The 19,856-nt window shown below is 38.8% G+C and overlaps 2 protein-coding genes across 3 annotated transcripts in view; both read left to right on the forward strand.

Annotated features, from left to right (window-relative positions):
- Positions 1-35: 35 nt before the first annotated feature.
- pa2g4a (proliferation-associated 2G4, a) lies at positions 36-11,954 on the forward strand. The gene is made up of 13 exons (XM_058779594.1): positions 36-251; positions 3,735-3,863; positions 4,066-4,171; positions 4,676-4,745; positions 5,135-5,227; positions 5,414-5,477; positions 6,118-6,196; positions 8,167-8,245; positions 8,383-8,516; positions 8,801-8,895; positions 8,990-9,117; positions 9,997-10,050; positions 10,615-11,954. Exons 1-13 carry the CDS (start codon positions 167-169, stop codon positions 10,675-10,677), a joined length of 1,179 nt encoding a protein of 392 aa, XP_058635577.1. The 5' UTR covers positions 36-166; the 3' UTR covers positions 10,678-11,954.
- Positions 11,955-13,127: 1,173 nt separating this feature from the next.
- myh10 (myosin, heavy chain 10, non-muscle) overlaps positions 13,128-19,856 on the forward strand; it is a 63,539-nt gene continuing 56,810 nt past the window's right edge. For both annotated transcript variants that reach the window (XM_058777911.1, XM_058777912.1), the window contains exons 1-2: positions 13,128-13,345; positions 14,514-14,888. In XM_058777911.1, the coding sequence (XP_058633894.1) occupies positions 14,535-14,888 (354 nt within the window). In that variant the 5' untranslated portion in view covers positions 13,128-13,345; positions 14,514-14,534. The remainder of the gene's footprint in view (positions 13,346-14,513; positions 14,889-19,856) is intronic.

Raw genomic sequence — 19,856 nt, forward strand, 5'->3', positions numbered from 1 at the left:
TATGTGACGACACCTGTGACGCGGCTGCGTAGTAGGCGTGGCTACGCTGTGCGTGGAGGCCGTGGGCGGAGCTGGACGGTCGGCGAGCCGCCTGGTGGTAGCGTGACTGATTTCTGCTGTCCGCTCATCGTACAGCCAGAGAGACGCTTCGGAAGCCGGTGCAACGATGTCCGACGACGAGCAGCAAGAGCAGACCATCGCCGAGGACTTGGTCGTGACCAAGTACAAGATGGGCGGTGACATCGCCAACCGTGAGTTTGACGTTTGAGTGCTGGAGGTGTAGAGTCGGTGACACGGGCCTCCACGCTGCTTTCTCACGCATGCCATGTGTTAGGACGCGATGAGCGGCGTGGGACACGAGACCCCGGCGCCCTGGCCTACGCAGCGCACAGACGCACAAGACCTCTTTTAAATGCATAGCTGTTCCTTCTGTACATGTCTATAAAGCCTGAACACCTTTTTGCAGTCCTACAGAACGGGGGGACTCATTCTGGAGCTAATGCTAGCTAGCATTAGCCCTCAGTACATGTCAGTGGACACTTGTGGCTCTGGCATTGCCAGGTGGTAGAGGTTAGTCCTCAAAGGCATGGGTTATTAGTGAGCTCTCTGGATGGATATGTCCACTGCTGCCATACTGTGGCAGATCGGTGACTTGAGAGCGTTCACATCCCATCTGTCAGCGTCGCTCTCACAGGTAGTGAACAGCATGGAGGTGAACTTTAGCTGGGGAGGTGATGCTGACAGGGCTTTTGACATTATCAGTCCCGAGCATTGTATTTTTTGCACGGTGGATTTGAATGGTTGTGCAGTACTCTTTGAGCTCGAGTGATTCCTGGTTTTGTACTTTTAGTTATGCCAATTGTTTCAGACTTCATTGTTGAGACTATAGTAGTTTCAAATAAGAAGTTTCTTCCCTCATATAAGCTCAACCACCTGTTATTTGCATATCTTATCTGTGTTATTAGTGACTCTCAGCTCTCAAAAAAAGACTCAAAAAAAATTTTTGCATGCAAGTTTGCACGAAAATCTAATATTAAAAAGTGTTGATATTACATCTTGAACCATTATGGTTTTAAAGGGGTGTCAAACTACACTTTTCACTCCCTTTGCTTCCATTCAAATGTATGCGAATGCTGGAGGTGGTAAACACAAACTCATGTGAAGAAGTTTATCATTTCGCTGTGTTCTGACCTCTGGGCTGGTGTCCTGTGAAGATGTGTGACCAATAGGAGATTGATGCGTCACAGCATGACCCGTAAGCTGAATAAAAAACAAACAAACACACAGTCTATGAATACAGCTGTGGTAGTGTCTGAAGAAATTTAGCGTGCTTAAAGCCTAGTGTGACCACCCCTTAAATACCTCCTGAATCTGTGGTTTTATGCTCTCAACAGGCAATGATCAATGTGCAAAACATCAGCTGCATTCAAAATTGCACTCTCTGAGTAGGTGGTACTTTTAAACAAAAATTTTGTAACCATTAAAAAATGGGCTGCAAAATTGCGATTAATCGATGCAAAATAAAAGTTTGTTTGCATACTAAATGTGTGTACTGTATATGTAAATGCACACACGCATGTATATATTAAGGTAGAGGTCGACCGATAGTGGATTTTACCGATAGCTAGGTTGGACCACACTGGCCGATACCGATTAATAAACCGATAGTTTTCAAAATGGATACTGAAAGAGAGCTAGTGCTTTACCATTTAAAAAAAAAAAAAAAAACAGCAACAGTACTGAACCATACTTTGTAAATGAATAAAAATATTAATATTATTTACTATATTGATCATTAAAGTTATTTCATAATTTGCTAATGTTAAAAGAAGAAACTTTAAAATGTAAAAATATAGCCTATTAGTAGCTAATAGTGAATGTTGAAATGAAAACACTCTAACAAGGAACAATACTTCTACAGTTTTCATTAATGCTACGAATTGACTTTTATTGTTAAATGTTACCATTTAATTTCAACAGTCATGCTTAAAGATGGCCATGTTTAAATATCTACACAAGGCCATAGCATTAAAATTACATACATATGGATATTGTATGTGTACTCACACACTTTATTTGCTTCTATTTTTTAACACTTGATAATTATCTAATCAAAAAAAAAAAAGAAAGTTAGTCGTGCAGCGCTGCTTCTAGGAGAACTGAGAGGTATCACACACACCAGACGCTTTGCGTTCAAATCAAGTGGCGGACTAAAACAATTTATTTAATCACCAAACGGACATAAGTTTGCTTCAAGAATAAACAATGTGGCATAAATGAGTTTGAAGTTCGGTGTTTAAAAAAACAGAGCAAGTGGAAAGCGAACACGCGATCTATTACAGCTTTCTATGAAGCATACAGACTTTATTAGAGCCACAGAAAGACAAACGTTTTGCTGAAAAATGCACAATACATAATTTATAGCCTAGGCTGAAGTCATTATGTACATTCACAACGATTTGGGACAAATATAATGTAATTTAATAGAAAACTATGTGAATGGCGCTCTGTTCCGCGGCAGGCTTTTCTGTCGGCTGTATTTAAATGCGCGTCTGGAGTTTCCCGCTCTGTGCAGCGCGCAGTGTCACGTGTCAAAATAAACAACACGTGCTGTCAGTGATTTCCGCCTCTAGAGGCCGCTCTCGTACTGTATAATGCCAGCGGTCCCTTCTCAGCCATTCCGGCAACGGTTGCAAACCGGAAAACTATCGGCATGGATTTTTGCCAATAACCGATAGTTGTGGCAATCAACTATCGGTGCCGATTAATTGGCAAAACCGATGAATCGGTCGACCTCTATATTAAGGTAAAATATGTTCTCACATATACACCGTACACACGCATATAGTATGCAAACATAAACTTTTATTTTGAATCGATTAATCGCGATTAATTGTTTTGCAGCCCTAATGTTGTCATCGTCATGTGACCCAACAGCGTCAGTTGCTGTACTTCACTGCCATTTACAAATGCTCTCCAGTGGCCTCATGGGATAGTAAAGTGTCCACTGGATGTGCACTTCAGTTGGAAATAGTAGGCTATCCGGGTATTTGTTGCCTGCTGTTTATGAATTTAGACCTACTCTGATCGCATGCTATATAGCAGGGAAGTGTGCAGTTTCGGATGCTGCCATTGTTATTTTCACAAAGCATGGTCATTCTCAATGCAAGCCTTGTTTAATGTAGTCTGGGTCATTTTTTGATATTGTATAGTGTTGAGGATGAGCGCATGTGATGTAACCAGTCCATGTTGGAAAATGCCTAATTTGAGTGAGCAATAATTTTGCACAGAAATACTGTTCTGTTTGAATAAATGCACAGCCTTGACTTTAGCAATAAAACATACTATAAATGTTGCTTCTCCCTTTCAAAAGCCTATTTATTTGGATGATTATGACCAATTATGTTATTAGAAGGATTAGTTGGACTTTCATTTAGTGTATTAGGGTATTACTCCTTTCAGTTTTCTGAATAACATTTTGAAGGTGCCGTCACCTTTCACAGGCAAAGACCAGTAATTTCAATAGCAATCCACGTGATCTGGAAGCTCAAAAGATTTTCCCATGCAGATTTTGCATGGGGTTCAGGTTGGTGTTGCACATTCACCACGCTGACCAACAGAAAGCTGCTTGTTTTGAAAGTGACGTCTTTGTGAGCCTAACATCAAAACCCTACAGACAATAGACAATGGACTTTTTTTGCCCATAAATATTGGTCTTGTTCTTCTCTTTTTAGAGGTGTTGAGGGTCGTCACCGATGCAGCCAAACCAGGGGTTTCAGTTCTCAGCCTCTGTGAGAAAGGAGATGCATTCATCATGGCGGAGACTGGGAAGATCTTTAAGAAGGAGAAGGACATGAAGAAAGGTGAGACACAAATGCAGACGTGGCTAAATGCTTGTGGTTCGTAAGAAAGCGAGTGGGTTTTAAATTGAGCCCATTCAGAGTAGATGGGTTCAGATTTAGACTCCTCCAGAGAAATCTGCAGGCCTCGTTTGATATATCTCTCTCCTCACACATTATGCAGAAGGTCTTTTTGTTGAGGATTGGTGGTTGTCCTTTCTTGCAGGCATTGCGTTCCCCACCAGTGTCTCAGTCAATAACTGTGTCTGCCACTTCTCTCCCCTGAAGAGCGACCCAGACTACACGCTGAAAGATGGAGATTTGGTCAAAATGTAGGCAAACTCCCCCCTCCAGTTCGTCTGCGTCTGTCTAACCTCCCCATGTCTTTTCCTTCCTCTCCTTTTCCTCAAGTCACTCTCCTTCCTCTTACTCGGCCCATCTTGTCTGCAGTGTTCTCCACTCTCCGTCTCTCTACCCCTTCCGATTGTGTCTTCCTGCTTGTTCCCTTGTTTCTTTGTGATCCACACATGCAACTTTGCACGTTAATATTACACTTATTAAGTGTTTTTATGTAGACTCTGCAACAGAAAAAGTGTTCTGGAATCTCTTATAGAACCTGTAATTGTCTGTCAATGTATTTCCTATTACGGCAAGACATATTTATGGTCTGGTACTTCGTTTTAAAGACCATTTTTTATTGTATTCATTTGAAGGTGCTCAAAGTTTTGCTGATTATTTGCGCTGTTCTCTGAAAGCACATAGGCTTTGCTCAGGTTTCCCTGCACCTGTATGTATTTTTCTATTTTCCCTCCTAAATTTCTCTTTTCTCTCAACAGTGATTTAGGAGTGCATGTCGACGGCTTCATCTCCAACGTGGCTCATAGCTTCGTTATTGGAGCTACTAAGGTTCGTGTGCGCATATATGCTTTTCGTTTTTAATTTGATAAAGTTTCATGGCTGTATGGATGCCTAAAAGTGCAATTATAATATGCTAATACTCACACATCTCTCTGGAAAATTTGCTACTAATTGGTCAGTTGTATCATTTCATGGTCTAAAATGTTTGAAAAGTTTCCACCATCCCAGGCAAACAGTTTTCTTCATGGCTATGCTAGTTTCATTTCACTCTTATTGGTCTGTTTTCTCTACTGCATAATATAATAAGTCAACCAGAATACCCATTTATTTGGTATTAAGTAACGTCACGATAATTGCAACAATAAGCCCTGACACAAAACTAGTGACTTTTCAGCTGAATGTACATTACCCTGTAATGTGATTTTGATTTCTTTCAGGAAGCACCTGTGACAGGAAAGAAGGCTGATGTCATCAAAGCAGCACACCTGTGTGCGGAAGCAGCTTTGCGTCTCGTCAAACCCGGCAACCAGGTTAGTACATACTTCACAATTAAAGTGGCAAATAGTTAAGGTTGAAGCTTTTAAACATCTATGAGAACATAGTTGAAAGCTCCTCAACACAAGATTGCACAGAATAGTTCAGTATGTCTTAAAAACTGTCTTATATGGTGATGCAAAGTGTTTTGTCTTTTCTGTTTGCCACATTTACCTCTGAAGAACACTCAAGTAACAGAGGCCTGGAATAAGATTGCTCAGTCATTCAAGTGCAATCCAATTGAGGGTGAGTTATGGCTGTTTTATCATTTGGGAAAGCCCAACAGCAATTAAAACATTATCCATCCAGAAAGTATTGTGGAGTTTGTAGGTGTGGTGGTTAGTAAACTCATTACTCGGCAAAACTGAGAATGAAAACTCATCATTTGTACAAAAACAGAAATAGGACTGGCTTGATATCTGATATTTGCTTTAAAGAAATACAAAAAATTTGCTTTTGAAATACAAAAAAGTTATTTTTAATGAAACCTGAGAAATTTCTGTCCCTTCTTTGAAAGTCCTTGGAACCAAAACTTTGATGCATTGAGAAGTTCATAAAGAGATTTTAAGAGTAATCCATATGAATCGAGTGATTTAATCCGAGATGGCTTCATATGGTGAACAGATTTATTCACGTATAAACATTGATCAGCAATACACATACATGAAGAACATCAAATATGATGAACTGAAGCTCAAACATGTTTCATTTTTGAGTTGATCTAACCCTTTAATTGTATTTAATCACATAAAACATGAAAGACAAACAACCCAAAGTACCTGCAGGTGCCAACAGGAATGTGTGACTGTGATCTGCTCATTGTTCATAGAAGCGTGTGCCAATATTCACGGTTCTTTTTTTTTTTTTTTTTTTTCTTCATGGATAGGTATGCTGTCCCATCAACTAAAGCAACACGTTATTGATGGAGAGAAGACCATTATCCAGAACCCTACAGATCAACAAAGGTATAAAACAAACCTGAATATTGAATTTCTTAATGTTCTCAAACATCTCTATCCAAGAGAGCAAATTTTTATGACACCTCAGAGCCACGGTGTTTTTTACATTTTGCAAAAATTGGTCAACAAATGGCTTACTTACAGTATCTGTAGTTAAAGGTGGGGTAAGTATTTTAGTATTATTAAAAATGGCTTCTTATCTATAAGATTTTTGCATGGCAAAGTTTATGGGTAGATTCTTTTGACTTAAAAAGCAAGCAATCACATATGTGACCGCTGGGGGTATATTTGTAGCAATAGCCAAAAATACATTGTATGGGTCAAAATTATCCATTTTTATTTTATGCCAAAAATCATTAGAATATTAAGTAAAGATCATGTTCCATGAAGATATTTTGTAAATTTCTTACCATAAATATATCAAAACTTAATTTTTGATTAGTAATATGCATTGCTAAGAACTTAATTTGGACAACTTTAAAGGCGATTTTCTCAATATTACGATTTGTTTGCACCCTCAGATTCCAGATTTTCAAATAATTGTATCTCAGTCAAATATTGTCCGATCCTAACAAACCATACATCAATGGGAAGCTTATTTATTCAGCTTTCAGATGATGTATAAATTAGAGGTCGACCGATTCATCGGTTTTGCCGATTAATCGGCACCGATAGTTGATTGCCACAACTATCGGTTATTGGCAAAAATCCATGCCGATAGTTTTCCGGTTTGCAACCATTGCCGGAATGGCTGAGAAGGGTCCACTGCCATTATACAGTACGAGAGCGGCCTCTAGAGGCGGAAATCACTGACAGCACGTGTTGTTTATTTTGACACGTGACACTGCGCGCTGCACAGAGCGGGAAACTCCAGACGCGCATTTAAATGCAGCCGACAGAAAAGCCTGGCGCGGAACAGAGCGCCATTCACATAGTTTTCTATTAAATTACATTATATTTGTCCCAAATCGATGTGAATGTATATAATGACTTCACCCTAGGCTATAAATTATGTATTGTGCATTTTTCAGCAAAACGTTTGTCTTTCTGTGGCTCTAATAAAGTCTGTATGCTTCATAGAAAGCTGTAATAGATCGCGTGTTCTCTTTCCACTTGCTCTATTTTTTTAAACACAGAACTTCAAACTCATTTATGCCACATTGTTCATTCTTGAAGCAAACTTATGTCCGTTTGGTGATTTAAATAAATTGTTTTAGACCGCCACTTGATTTGAACGCAAAGCGTCTGGTGTGTGTGATACCTCTCAGTTCTCCTAGAAGCAGCGCTGCGTTTTTGCCCGGTGTGCAACTAACTTTTCTTTCTTTTTTTAAAAAAAAAATAGACACAAATAAAGTGTGTGAGTACACATATAATATCCATATGTATGTAATTTTAATGCTATGGCCTTGTGTAGATATTTAAACATGGCCATCTTTAAGCATGACTGTTGAAATTAAATGGTAACACATAACAATAAGAGTCCATTTATAGCATTAATGAAAACTGTAGAAGTATTGTTCCTTGTTAGAGTGTTTTCATTTCAACATTCACTATTAGCTACTAATAGGCTATAGTTTTTAATTTTAAAGTTTCTTCTTTTAACATTAGCAAATTATGAAATGACTTTAATGATCAATATAGTAAATAATATTAATATTTTTATTCATTTACAAAGTATGGTTCAGTACTGTTGCTTTTTTTCTTTCTTTTTTTTTTCTTTTTTTTTATAAATAGTAAAGCACTAGCTCTCTTTCAGTATCTATTTTGAAAACTATCGGTTGATTAATCGGTATCGGCCAGTGTGGTCCAACCTAGCTATCGGTAAAATCCACTATCGGTCGACCTCTAGTATAAATCTCAATTTCACTTAAGACTGGTTTTGTGGTCCAGGGTCACATATGAAACATACTAATAACAATCGGTAGAGAGATTTTCAGGGGCAAGCACAACAATCTCCACTGTTTGTCTCATAACAGGAAGGACCACGAGAAGGCGGAGTTTGAAGTTCATGAAGTTTATGCCGTGGATGTGCTGATCAGCACAGGAGAGGGAAAGGCAAGCAATCACACGTTTATGAATGACACCTGGCACTTTAAATCCGTTCTGCATGGTTGTAATGCAGTAGATTTGATTGTATACTTCTCATACTGCAGAGACAAATGGACATTTAACCTGTATGATTTCACCAATAGGCAAGAGATGGCGGCCAGAGGACAACCATCTACAAACGGGACCCCAGTAAGCAGTATGGGCTGAAAATGAAGACCTCAAGAATGTTCTTCAGTGAGGTGGAGAGACGCTTTGACGCCATGCCCTTCACTCTTAGGTGGGCAGCAGCAGCAGCACTATTCTCCCATTTGTTTGGTTTCTAATTGGCTAAATCAAGAAGTGCATCTGAATTGGATATTCTGTTCTTCGATGAATGAAGCAGGGGTTTTTGATGTACATTTTGACTCAAATGATGCAAAACAATGCTGTTGATTTTTGATGACGGGTGTGCTCTATCATCACATGAGAATGCTAGGACAATGACTTAAAAACTCGGTGGATAAATCGATGGTTTAGATTTCATGGGGATTTGGTAAACAAAGTAGTCCTTGTGTCCTGCAGGGCGTTTGAGGATGAAGGAAAGGCTCGTTTGGGAGTGGTGGAGTGTGCCAAACATGAGCTCCTGCAGCCTTTTAGTGTGCTGAACGAGAAAGAAGGTCAGTCTCATTATCATTTAGGCATTTCTTCCTGCTTTGGCCTCTTTCTTTACCTGGTAAATCTCTCTTTCCACCTGTTTCTGTCTGTCTTTAGGTGAATTTGTGGCTCAGTTTAAGTTCACAGTGCTGCTGATGGCCAATGGGCCCTTGAGAATCACCAGTGGACCATTTGAAGCAGAACTCTACAAGTCTGAATGTGATGTTCAAGATCCTGAACTGAAGGTACGTTAGACCCATCTATTCCATTTAAATTGACTATAGACCCTTTTTGTGTCGACGTCACGATTACGTCACAGCGCTAGCTGGAGGCGCCCATTCAAACCAGCACAGATTCGGCGACAAAAGGAGCTTAAAATATCGTCTTGTTGTGACGTTGGGTGCCAGAATCGACATAGTACAGGATCCAATTTGAAATTTTATCGCTTACCTTCTGCCACTGCCAGACAAAAAAAAAACCCATGACTGGTTAAACACGATAAAACGAGCACACTGGACAGAAACGATTGTTAAAAAATGTTCATGTTTGCAGCGCACACTTCTTATCAGAAAAGGTTGAATAAAGTTTTGTCTTTTGTTGTTATGAGTGCGTCTAAAGATTTTTTTATGCATCTCACGATTATGTCCTGTATTGTAATTGTATATACATTGTTGTGATTAATTGTGCCTGGAATGATAATGTAGCTGTAAAAATAGTTGCCTGCCGGAATTGAAATGTGTATATACATCTTCATGACTAGTTGGTCACAGTGAGTTTGTCTTTACTGTACACGTTAGATGTGAGTCACTCGACCGGAGGGAATCCTGTCAGATCGACCAAGCTTCGAGTTAAAGCGTGTGCAGGTTGGCCAATCTGGTTTCGTCCTTTAAAGTTAACCTTTTCAAATAAGAATCGCGGGTGAATTTTCTCCAGTTATTGTTAAAAAAAAAAAAACAAGCTAACAAACTTCATAGCTAGCGTTAGTCAAGCGGTCAGGGGAATCTTTCTGCCTCCACCTAAGCTCCGCCCACAGAAAAACTATGTCACTGTTTACTAACAGAAAAAGGGTCTATAAATGAAGGTTTTTCCTACCGTTATGTTTTGTTTTTTTCTGTCATTTTCAGTCTCTGATCCAGAGTTCTGCAAGTCGCAAGGCACAGAAGAAGAAGAAAAAGAAGGTGAGTCTTTGCTTTAGGAAGAAGGGGCAATCCTCATGTTGTTCACAAACAAATTACTTTTTTTTTTTTTTTTCCATTAAACACAAAACACAAATGCTCAAGCAGGATGCATTCTGATTGGCTTTCAGTGTGTTTATCATTCATCAGCTGGTAAAAATCATTCTGAAAGCGTATCGTTCCTCTGTGTCGTTATTGTTATAGTTGTGGTATGAACTTCCTATTCTCATAGAATTAGAATGCTTGTATCATTATAGTTTTACGATGCTTATATTGTTATAGTTATCATTATGGATTATCAGTATAGTTATCATCCTTGGTGTGAACAGGCCTTGAGACTTATGGTGCTTTTGTCATTTTGGAGCTTGACTGTCCCCATTCATTATAATTATATGACAAATAGTCATTGTTGTCAGCCTGCACAAAGAAATGACAGCCATGCAGGTTTTTATGGGTGGTTTTATTGTAACTTTTTAAACTGTCATGGATTTCTTTTTATTTTGCATTATTGAATACCATCAGTCAGTACTCTTGATTCATGTGTCTTTCTGATGCATTTTGTTATAGGCCTCCAAAACTGCAGAGACTGCGACAGGCCAACCAGCTGAGAATGAAGTTGCAGCTAAATAGAGGCGACACAACTCCACCCTCTCACGAAACCCCCGAAGAGCAAAAACGTTAACATTTCACTCTCGCCCTACTGTTTATCCTCATCAAATTTGATCAAGAGTCACTGTTAAAGCCTGTGTTTAAGCATTTCTGCCTCCCTGTTACGGAGAAATGTCATTTCGATTTGGACTCTAAGCGAGTGCGACAAATTTGTACTTTCATAATGAATCTATTAACTCTTTTGAAGCACTCAATTTACATTTCAGCTGGAACGCAATGCCTTTTTCAAAATGTAATTAAAAAAGCTTCGCAATTCTTTTGTAGAGTTGCGTTTTTCACAACATGTACTGGTGACTGAAATGCTTTATTTGGCCCATTACATTTAGATTAAGTGGTTTGGGAAAGAAACAAATTCGATTTGCAGCTATTTCTCAGGGTTCTGAAGAAAAAACATCTCCCTTATCTGAGAAGTAGTTTCGCACAATTAGGATTGAGAACACATCCATAGAGAATTTCATGACTTACAGGGGCATTAGAATTGGAATTCTGTGTATAGAATTCCTGTGTACTCCATTGTTGTGACGCCACAGCATTTCCAAAAAGGGGAACATTAAGTCTTTTTCTCTAACTGCCATCCCTGTTCACAAGTGTCACATTTGAAGATGACATTAGGGAATGTATTGGTCATACTTTATTCCTGCCCATTTTCTTTCTTTTTTTTTTTTTCTCCACATTTTAATGTCTAATTATCTTTTGTTGATGCAGGGAGATTTTCCAAACATATTTTAAGCTGTAATAATTCAAGTTAATATTAGAAACTGATTTATTAGGGTTTTGGTTAAAGGTCTGGTCCAAGGTACACTAAAGCTACTTCAACCCACTGAAAAAGGTTATAACTTCCACTTGCCAAGGGCCAACATAGTATCACTTTATCTTCTACAAGCAATAGAGTGTCTGTTTGACTGAATATACAGATCAAAACTAGGCTCGGATTGGATTGAGAAGCTTTCCCAGTGTCATTTTACAATCCAGTCAGTGCAGTTATTTCAGGAGGGGTGATGGGAAGTGGCTGTAGAGCATTTCTGGATCAGGCCTATTATTTGGGACTTAGTTGAGGCTGGTTCGATACATCTTTTGAAATGTCGGTTATTGTGACTTTTGTTCTGTTTCCAGATTGTAAAGGTTTATGTGGCAGAGGAGGCTGGAGGTTTGGGTTTGACACGATCTTGTTTTTGTAGTACGAACCATCATATGGGACTATTTTACAACTAATGAAATAAAACATAAGTTTGAATATATTTTCTTTAAGATTGTCATCATTAATTGTAAGGATGCACACACTTTATGCCAATATAGTTGGTGTACTAGGGTTGTTTAATTTGAGTTCTGTTATGAACAAGTCATTTAGAAGTTCGAAGCACAAAGCATTTGTAACAGCTCTGAGAAAATAACAGGAACTTTTTGAAGGTTTTGTGTCGATGTACTATTTATAAACCAGATAATTATATGTCTATCTCCAGTAGGGAGAAGTTGAACCTTTGAATGGAAAAATAGGGTTTCTTTTTAAACATGGCAACAGAGGGCGCTGTGCGGCCGAGACTATCAAATCGCTGTTGAAGTTCATTCAGAAGATGCTTGATCCAAGTCTTTCCGTTTACTAGAGAGAACGATAAACGCCAAAGACCAGACAATCATCCACGACAATACTTAAAACTATCAATAGCTAAAATGTCTTAATACTTCAACCACTTACCTGTGACAAGACAGGTATACATGAACTTAGTTAAAAAAAATTAGTAAGGAAATTGTTTTATTCAATTAATCATTTACCCTGATATGCTAGAGATTTTTTGTTTTTTAAACGAATCATAGGAGTCGGATCTTTTCACCGATTCTGAACAAGTTCCGAAACGACAACGTGGCGAAAAGGTTTCAACGTAAGTTATTCGAAATATATCTACACAGCTTGATTTTATTAGTTTAGTTTTATCAGCACATATACGACAGAGATACAAAATAAGTAAATAAAAATAAATAACGTAAAAAAGCTGAGTATGTAAAATGGTGTGCCAGGGTGACAGGTGAATACGTAGTTAATTCCTCACGTAAATTGCTGAATCGTTTAAAAAACAGTTCTCTGAAACGAACCGTTCGAAAGAATCGACTCGGAAATGAGTCTGAACGTTTTTAATTCATACTTTTGAATATTTTTCAGTTCTTATATATGTACTTTTGCATTTATTAAAAAGATGCTCTGCCCTATTTTGGGTCATTATTTCACGCTCACGGCCTTGCAACCAATGTGTTTCTGGATCCAGCTCCCGCTAGATAGTAGAAAGCTTGCATGAACAATCACATTTTGTTGTTGGTGGTGGGGGTAATGTAGGTGTAATGCTAACAAACCAATAGCTTGTGGTCAAGGCCTGTTACAATCCAATCCCCGTTCCATAAGGGAGCCGGTGGGTGTGTCCGGAGGGCGACGGAGAGGCGGGCGCAAGTGAGTAGCGATGCTGAGTTCGGTTGAGGAGTTCAGAGAAGCAGGGCTGCGGACGGTGGCATCAGTGTAAAGGGGCGAAACAAGGGAATATTTGGCCGAATTTCAAAAGAACTGGATTATAAAAACTGGACGCGCTGGATAGCAATTCATTCATCTCTTTGTGCACGTAGGTCTCATCGCTGACAGCCCGTGGTAAGTTCACATGTCTTTTCATTTTGGCCCGTTTTTCCCCCGTTACCGTATAACGGATTATTTTTCGCATTACTTTTCAAGCAGCGGGGAGAGCTAGCGCTAGCGCACGTTAGCGAGTTTGTTATTGCGGTTCTTTTAAGCAGATAAATACATTTCCAAATTGAACAATCCTTTGCCTTTGGGCAGCCCTGAGCACCATATGTCTGCTAATGCACTTCTAAAACGTTTGTCCGCCTCGCCACGGGCCATATAACGGGAGATGGTGATGAGGAGGAGTCGCGTGCAGCTCCCGGTTTGCAGGCGCGAACTTCAGCTCGCGTTATCTCAGTTAACGGTCACCTCGTCGCTTTATTTGTATACGTACTTAAGTGGCATATCATTTCAAATTATTTTTTGAGACAGTGACTGTTAGAAGGGTATTTTCGAGGTGGTTTATCATTGAATGAATTTTTGAAGGACTGTCCGGCCCTGGAGTCCCGCTTCAGTTTAACGTTACCGGGGATTCATCACGCGTATAATGGCTCTCATCTGTGAAATAACAGACATGACCCATTTTTTTTGCCCTGCTTGTTTTATTTTAGCCGGGGTTTTTTTCTGTGAAAATTACAGTAACTCTTATTAGTCGAGGTGTAGGCCAGGGTAGACCGAGACCATCTGGCTCTTGCTGTTATTGGGTTGTTTTTTTGTTAATGCGACTGTGAAAGGCCACTGAAGGTTATTCATATTAAACTTACATTAACTAGAAGGTGTAAACTGATTCAGACAACGTTTTACATGCAGCTGTTTCATGACAATATGACCTTTGTTCAGCTGTATATTCCAAAAATGCAGTATTTGATGAATATTCGTCAACTAATAGTGAGCTAATGAGGTGTGAGATATAAATCTACACAGTAGTAATGTTTTTGTATTTAATGAATGTATGCCAGAAAAACTACTACAGCTGTTTTATTATTACAATAAGGACAGGTTTAAAATGTTAACCATATAATGTAATTGAAGTCAATGCTGCATAGTAACTACAAATTGAACATTCTCAGCTATATCCATGTAAAATCAATAAAATATTTGACCCTTCAAACTCGTATGCCACAGCTGTGTCATATCGCATGAATTCGAAGTGAATCTCTGCCTTTCCATCACTAACTCCCTCTAACTCTTTTTCCAGGCGGCCTATTTTTAGTTCCTCATGCCGGAGATGGCGCAGCGGAGCGGGCAAGAGGACCCCGAGCGGTACCTCTTTGTGGATCGGGCCGTGGTCTACAACCCAGCTTCCCAGGCAGACTGGACGGCCAAAAAGCTGGTGTGGGTTCCTTCAGAACGGCATGGGTTCGAGGCGGCCAGCATCCGAGAGGAACGTGGAGAGGAGGTGCTCGTTGAGCTGGCTGAAAATGGCAAGAAGGCTGTGGTAAACAAAGATGACATCCAGAAGATGAACCCGCCCAAGTTCAGCAAAGTGGAGGATATGGCAGAACTCACCTGCCTAAATGAAGCGTCTGTTTTACACAACCTGAAAGATCGCTACTACTCTGGGCTCATATACGTAAGTGTGGTGATAATACATTTGCTTTCAAGTTGCAGACTTTTCTACCTTGGTTTTTGCAGGCTTGCATAGGGAGTAGAGCTGCTACTAATGATTATTTTGATCATTGATTGATCCGATGATGTTCCTTGTTAATTTCGATGAAAAGTCTACTTTTATTTTCTGCAAACAAATAAAGTGAATATCAAATTATATGTTTACAAGTATTAAAAATTGATGGGTTCATGTTTAGGATCATACATTTTTTCCCATAGTTATATTGCAGATGCGTTTTGTCCATAGAAATGTGTTTTTCTCTACCACAAAATGACTGGACTGGTGAATTTTGTTTTGTGTGCACGTATGCATGTTAATCCATAATCAAATCCCTTGTTGATTTTTGTCATTATCGATTTTATTGATTAGCTGTGGCAGCCCTTGTAGGGAGCTTCATGAGAGTTCATCTTACCTTGCAATTTTGACCCATTTTATAGCATGTACTCGGAGAGAGAAACCGAGGGACTTTTATTATTATTCGAGAGAGAGAGTGTGAAGCAAGCTGTTCGGAGGTCTAGCCCCATCATTTCCTTCATTCCCCAAGTGTGAAAGAGCTGCTATGAGGTCATTATGAAATCTCAAGGAGAGCAGCCACTTGTCTTCACATTTCTGTTGATATTACCACCCAGTTACATCCTTTAAAACACTGGATGGAATTTATTCAGTTTAACTTTTCATTTCCCATCATTGAAAGCTTTTCCAGGTTGTCGGTAACAGAGATCATCTCGATTGGCCGCACTTCAGGCGTTATGAAAGCAGGCGCTGTTGTCATTTTACACAATGATGAGAGAGTGCAGACCACTCTCCCATACCCACTTAGTGGAAAACAGTCAGGCTGGATTGTAAGGCTAGTTCCCTGCATTTTTTGGTGTTTAAGCCTCTGTTCCATGTGGTTGCTGTGCCTCCCATCTTCTAGGCTACAGTAATGAGCTGTAGAGGCCCATGCTTGGCCTAGTAAAACTTGAAGTTTTATAACAGGACCTTGGCATCGAGCTGCAGCTGGCTTGTAATATCTGTGAGATGTCAAGATGTCAGACTGATTTTTGATAGCACCTGCATTCCTCACATTTCTCAGCTTCCTTATTACTGTCGGCTAAAGTTTATGTTTGAAGAAATATAACCCACAAAATGGAAGCATAATGTTATATATTTACTTAAAGGATGTATATTCTTTCCTGTGTGCGTGGCTGGTGACTAGACCTCGGGCTGGTGTGTGGTATGTGCTCTCATATCTACTGTGTGGGCAGAGCCGTGGCGTTGCTGCGTTCCCCTCTGCCTTCCTACGCCCCTCTGTTCTTGGATAGCATGATGGGCGATGGCACGTTAGACTTGATTTCTCTTTATAGGTTTGTTTAAATAAATATTTTCCAGTTCTATATATTCATCATAAAATGATTTTTTCCCCCCATGGTTTTAAAATCTTTTTTTTTTTTTTTAGCTTGTAATTTTTAATCGAAACCTTGATCTTTCAGCAAAACGTCTCTTTCTCTTTGGTGTCGTATGCTTTAATTATTCATTCATTCATTTATTCATTCATTTCTTCTGCATAAACGCAGCTCCTATCTTACAGTTGAATGCAAACTTGCATTCTTTTTCAATAATCTGTTTCTCTCGGACGTACGTCACATACGGAAGAGATGATCTGCCGCTATTTCCGTTACATTGAGACATTAAATGTACTGGAATATGTAGTTGTGGCTTGTTTTGCTCCGTTATCAGAATTAAAAAAGTAAGAATGATGAGACCCTTGTAGTATTCTTGAATATTACACAGTTTTGGTATTTTGAAAAGAGGTTGGAACAATTGGTTGACTCACGAGTTTATTCACTTCAAAAACACATTCCCGTTATAATCACTGAAGCTGTTTACGGTGTACGATAGGGGTGTGAACCTATACTGGTCTCACGGTTCGGTTCGATTATGATTATCATGTCATCGATTAGGTTCAATTCGATATCACGCTGCATTGACGATGCACTGCATCCTCAATTTTCAATTTTACTTCACATGTATACAATTTTGTTAATAAATACAAGCAGTCAGATATATGAACTGAACCTTTAATTTGATCTGCTCAAAGAAAACACGCTTCTTGAATGTATCAAACATCAAACAAAACTCAAGTCTGGGCACAGAAGACAAAAGAGCATTTAGAACAAATACACAAAAGTAAATACTAAATACTTGGCACTGACAGGCGTTAACAGCTCAGGGTGAAAACGGCTGACATGCTTTCTCAAGTTAGTGGTATTACTCATAGATATACATGCGTAGATGCCTCATTAGCGACTGTTTCTATGGGCTGCAATACGTAAGCCATCCGTCATTTTTGGAAAGGTCTGCGAACCTTTGAGCGCATTGACTGTGTGGGTCTACAACAGCAAGTTATACGCATATTATATACTTTGCATTGCATTCATAAGCTCAACATACTCGTATGTGATTGGTTATAACGGGCAACACTGTGAAAATGCGTAAAAAGAAATATAATGGAACAAATAAGCCCTAATATTATTTAGATATTATTATTATCAGTCTAATATCCAGTCAATCAAAGGCATGAGCTACAGGCGATTTCGCTGACTCTTTTCGATACACGATACGATCTTCTATCAGCACAACCCTACTTTACGCGTACTCTAACATGCCTGTAAAAACCAAATTATTCTTTGGGAATAACATGCTGATATTATACAGGGATACTCAAAATCAACTAGTGTTTGTACGTTAGATTGCCTGAACAACTAGTCAATCTTAAGAAGCTCTGTCTAATTCGGCTGGTTTAAGGTCATGACAGATCAAATGGATTTCTTAAGAGATATATGGCATTTTCATAAGGTGATGAATACTCAACACAAATAAACAACAGATAAATAACCATAAACTGGCAAATTATTTGTTGGATAGTCTTTGGGATTTCAACACAGAGCGCTGACTCATAGCTGGCGCAGTTCTTTATAGTTATTCACTGTAGCATGTTAAATTGTTTATGATTGCCGTTGTGCATAGCTCATATGGGAAGCTGTTTTCTTCCATATGTAGCCTGACAAACGTTGAGAATAATGTTGGAGAGAAACAACTTTCTAGCCGCAAGTCTCCTGAGTCCCAAGTCTATTGTTCTGGCCTGCGATCTAGTTTGGCAGGATGGCTTTATTTATTGGGGAGTTGGGAGTGGGATGTAGACAGATCTGTCCTCAATGCACCCCCGAAACTCCTCCACACCCATAGATAGATATATATATATATATATGTCCACTCATAGACGGACCCTTCAGCAGGCAGACAGGGATTACCTCTCCCCTGACTTGCCCCCTCACTGTGTGTCTGGATCACCCAGCAGTAGCCGAACATTCAAACAAACACAGGTTGCTCTCAGTTATAGGCTCATATATGAAACCGCTTGAAGGACAGGGTTAATATCTTGTAAATGTCTTCTGTAATGAAGTGCAGGCTCACTGCAGGACAGCTGCACTGGCAGTGAAAGCATGCCAGCATTTCTCAAGAGAAATACCTTCGTTCTGTTTCTATACGCTTAATGTGAGAAGTTTTCTTTGTCCCTTCTTGAAAAAAGATTTTAAATTCATCATACATTTTTTTTTTTTTTATCTCATTACATTATTTTTAGCGGTCCACCGATATATTACTGGCTAAAATTGAGCATTTTTAATGATCCGTATCAGCTAATAAGTTTTTCTAATAATTGAAAGCCAAATTCTATAATTGTTCAATTATATATGGTCGGCATTCAGTAAATACACACATTAAACTAGTCTATCTGAATATTTTCAATTAAATGTTTGTTTTTTTACCACAAACTTTGGCTGATAGATCTTGTGTGCATAGCTTGCTTAAAAATAAAAAATTTCAAATTGATTCAGTTTCAGATTAGTTATTTCTAGGGATGTAACGATTCACTCAACTCACGATTCGATTTGCGATTTTGATTTCTCGATTCGATTCATGATTTTTTTAAGAAAATGAGATTTAAGACAAATTATAAATTAAATATGTTCTTTTATTATTGCTTGGACAAAATGCTGCACGTTTCTTTGTGAAATTGAAATATAACACTATAATAATATACTAATATAGCACTTGCATATTATTGCTCTTTTTGTTGGTTTTGATTGCTTCTATTGTCCTCATTTGTAAGTCACTTTGGATAAAAGCGTCTGCTAAATAACAAAATGTAAATATAATGTAAATGTAAATAACAATTAAACTGAAATTTTAAAACAAGCCCCAAATCAAATAAATAAGTAACATAAATAAAAGAAATCTCTTCATAAAAACTAAATAAGGCTTTGTCTGTGCTCTTTCCATTTAAAATTAGAGGCAACCACTGCATTTTAATCATGATCCAAACAAAGATGCTGCATACATGCAGCAGGAGCAGTTTTTAACCTAAATTAGACTGTATAATTTCGAAATTTGAAGCAAAAACAGAATGGTATGACTTCAGTTTTGTGAAATTATACATAGAAACAGCAGACGAGCTGAATGAGACGCAGATTCACTCTCTGCCAGCAGGTGGCGCTTTAAGCGTTTCCTTGGTTTCCGCTGTAAACAAAGCAGCGCTGCACTTATGAACTTTAATATGCATTATACAGAGGCAAGATGAGAGGAAAAATACCATCTAAACTTTTCTAAAGACAGTAAGTTCCCCTCAGACATGCATTCATATAAACTACCCTAATTGAATCGCGATTTGTTTCGCATCTCAACCGATTTGAATCGTCACATATTTGAATCGATTTTCAACCAGCTCGCGGTTAATCGTTACATCCCTAGTTATTTCTAATTATTTTTGTAAATATTATGTAAAATAAAAACAAACATTATTGCAGAAATTGTGCATGTGTTATCTACTATAGGCCACCCTGCTCTCTAAGGGTGCTTTCACACCTGGCCTGTTGTTTTGAAACCTGGCGC

The sequence above is a fragment of the Onychostoma macrolepis genome, chromosome 06 (assembly GCF_012432095.1).
Source record: "Onychostoma macrolepis isolate SWU-2019 chromosome 06, ASM1243209v1, whole genome shotgun sequence".
NCBI lineage: Eukaryota > Metazoa > Chordata > Actinopteri > Cypriniformes > Cyprinidae > Onychostoma > Onychostoma macrolepis.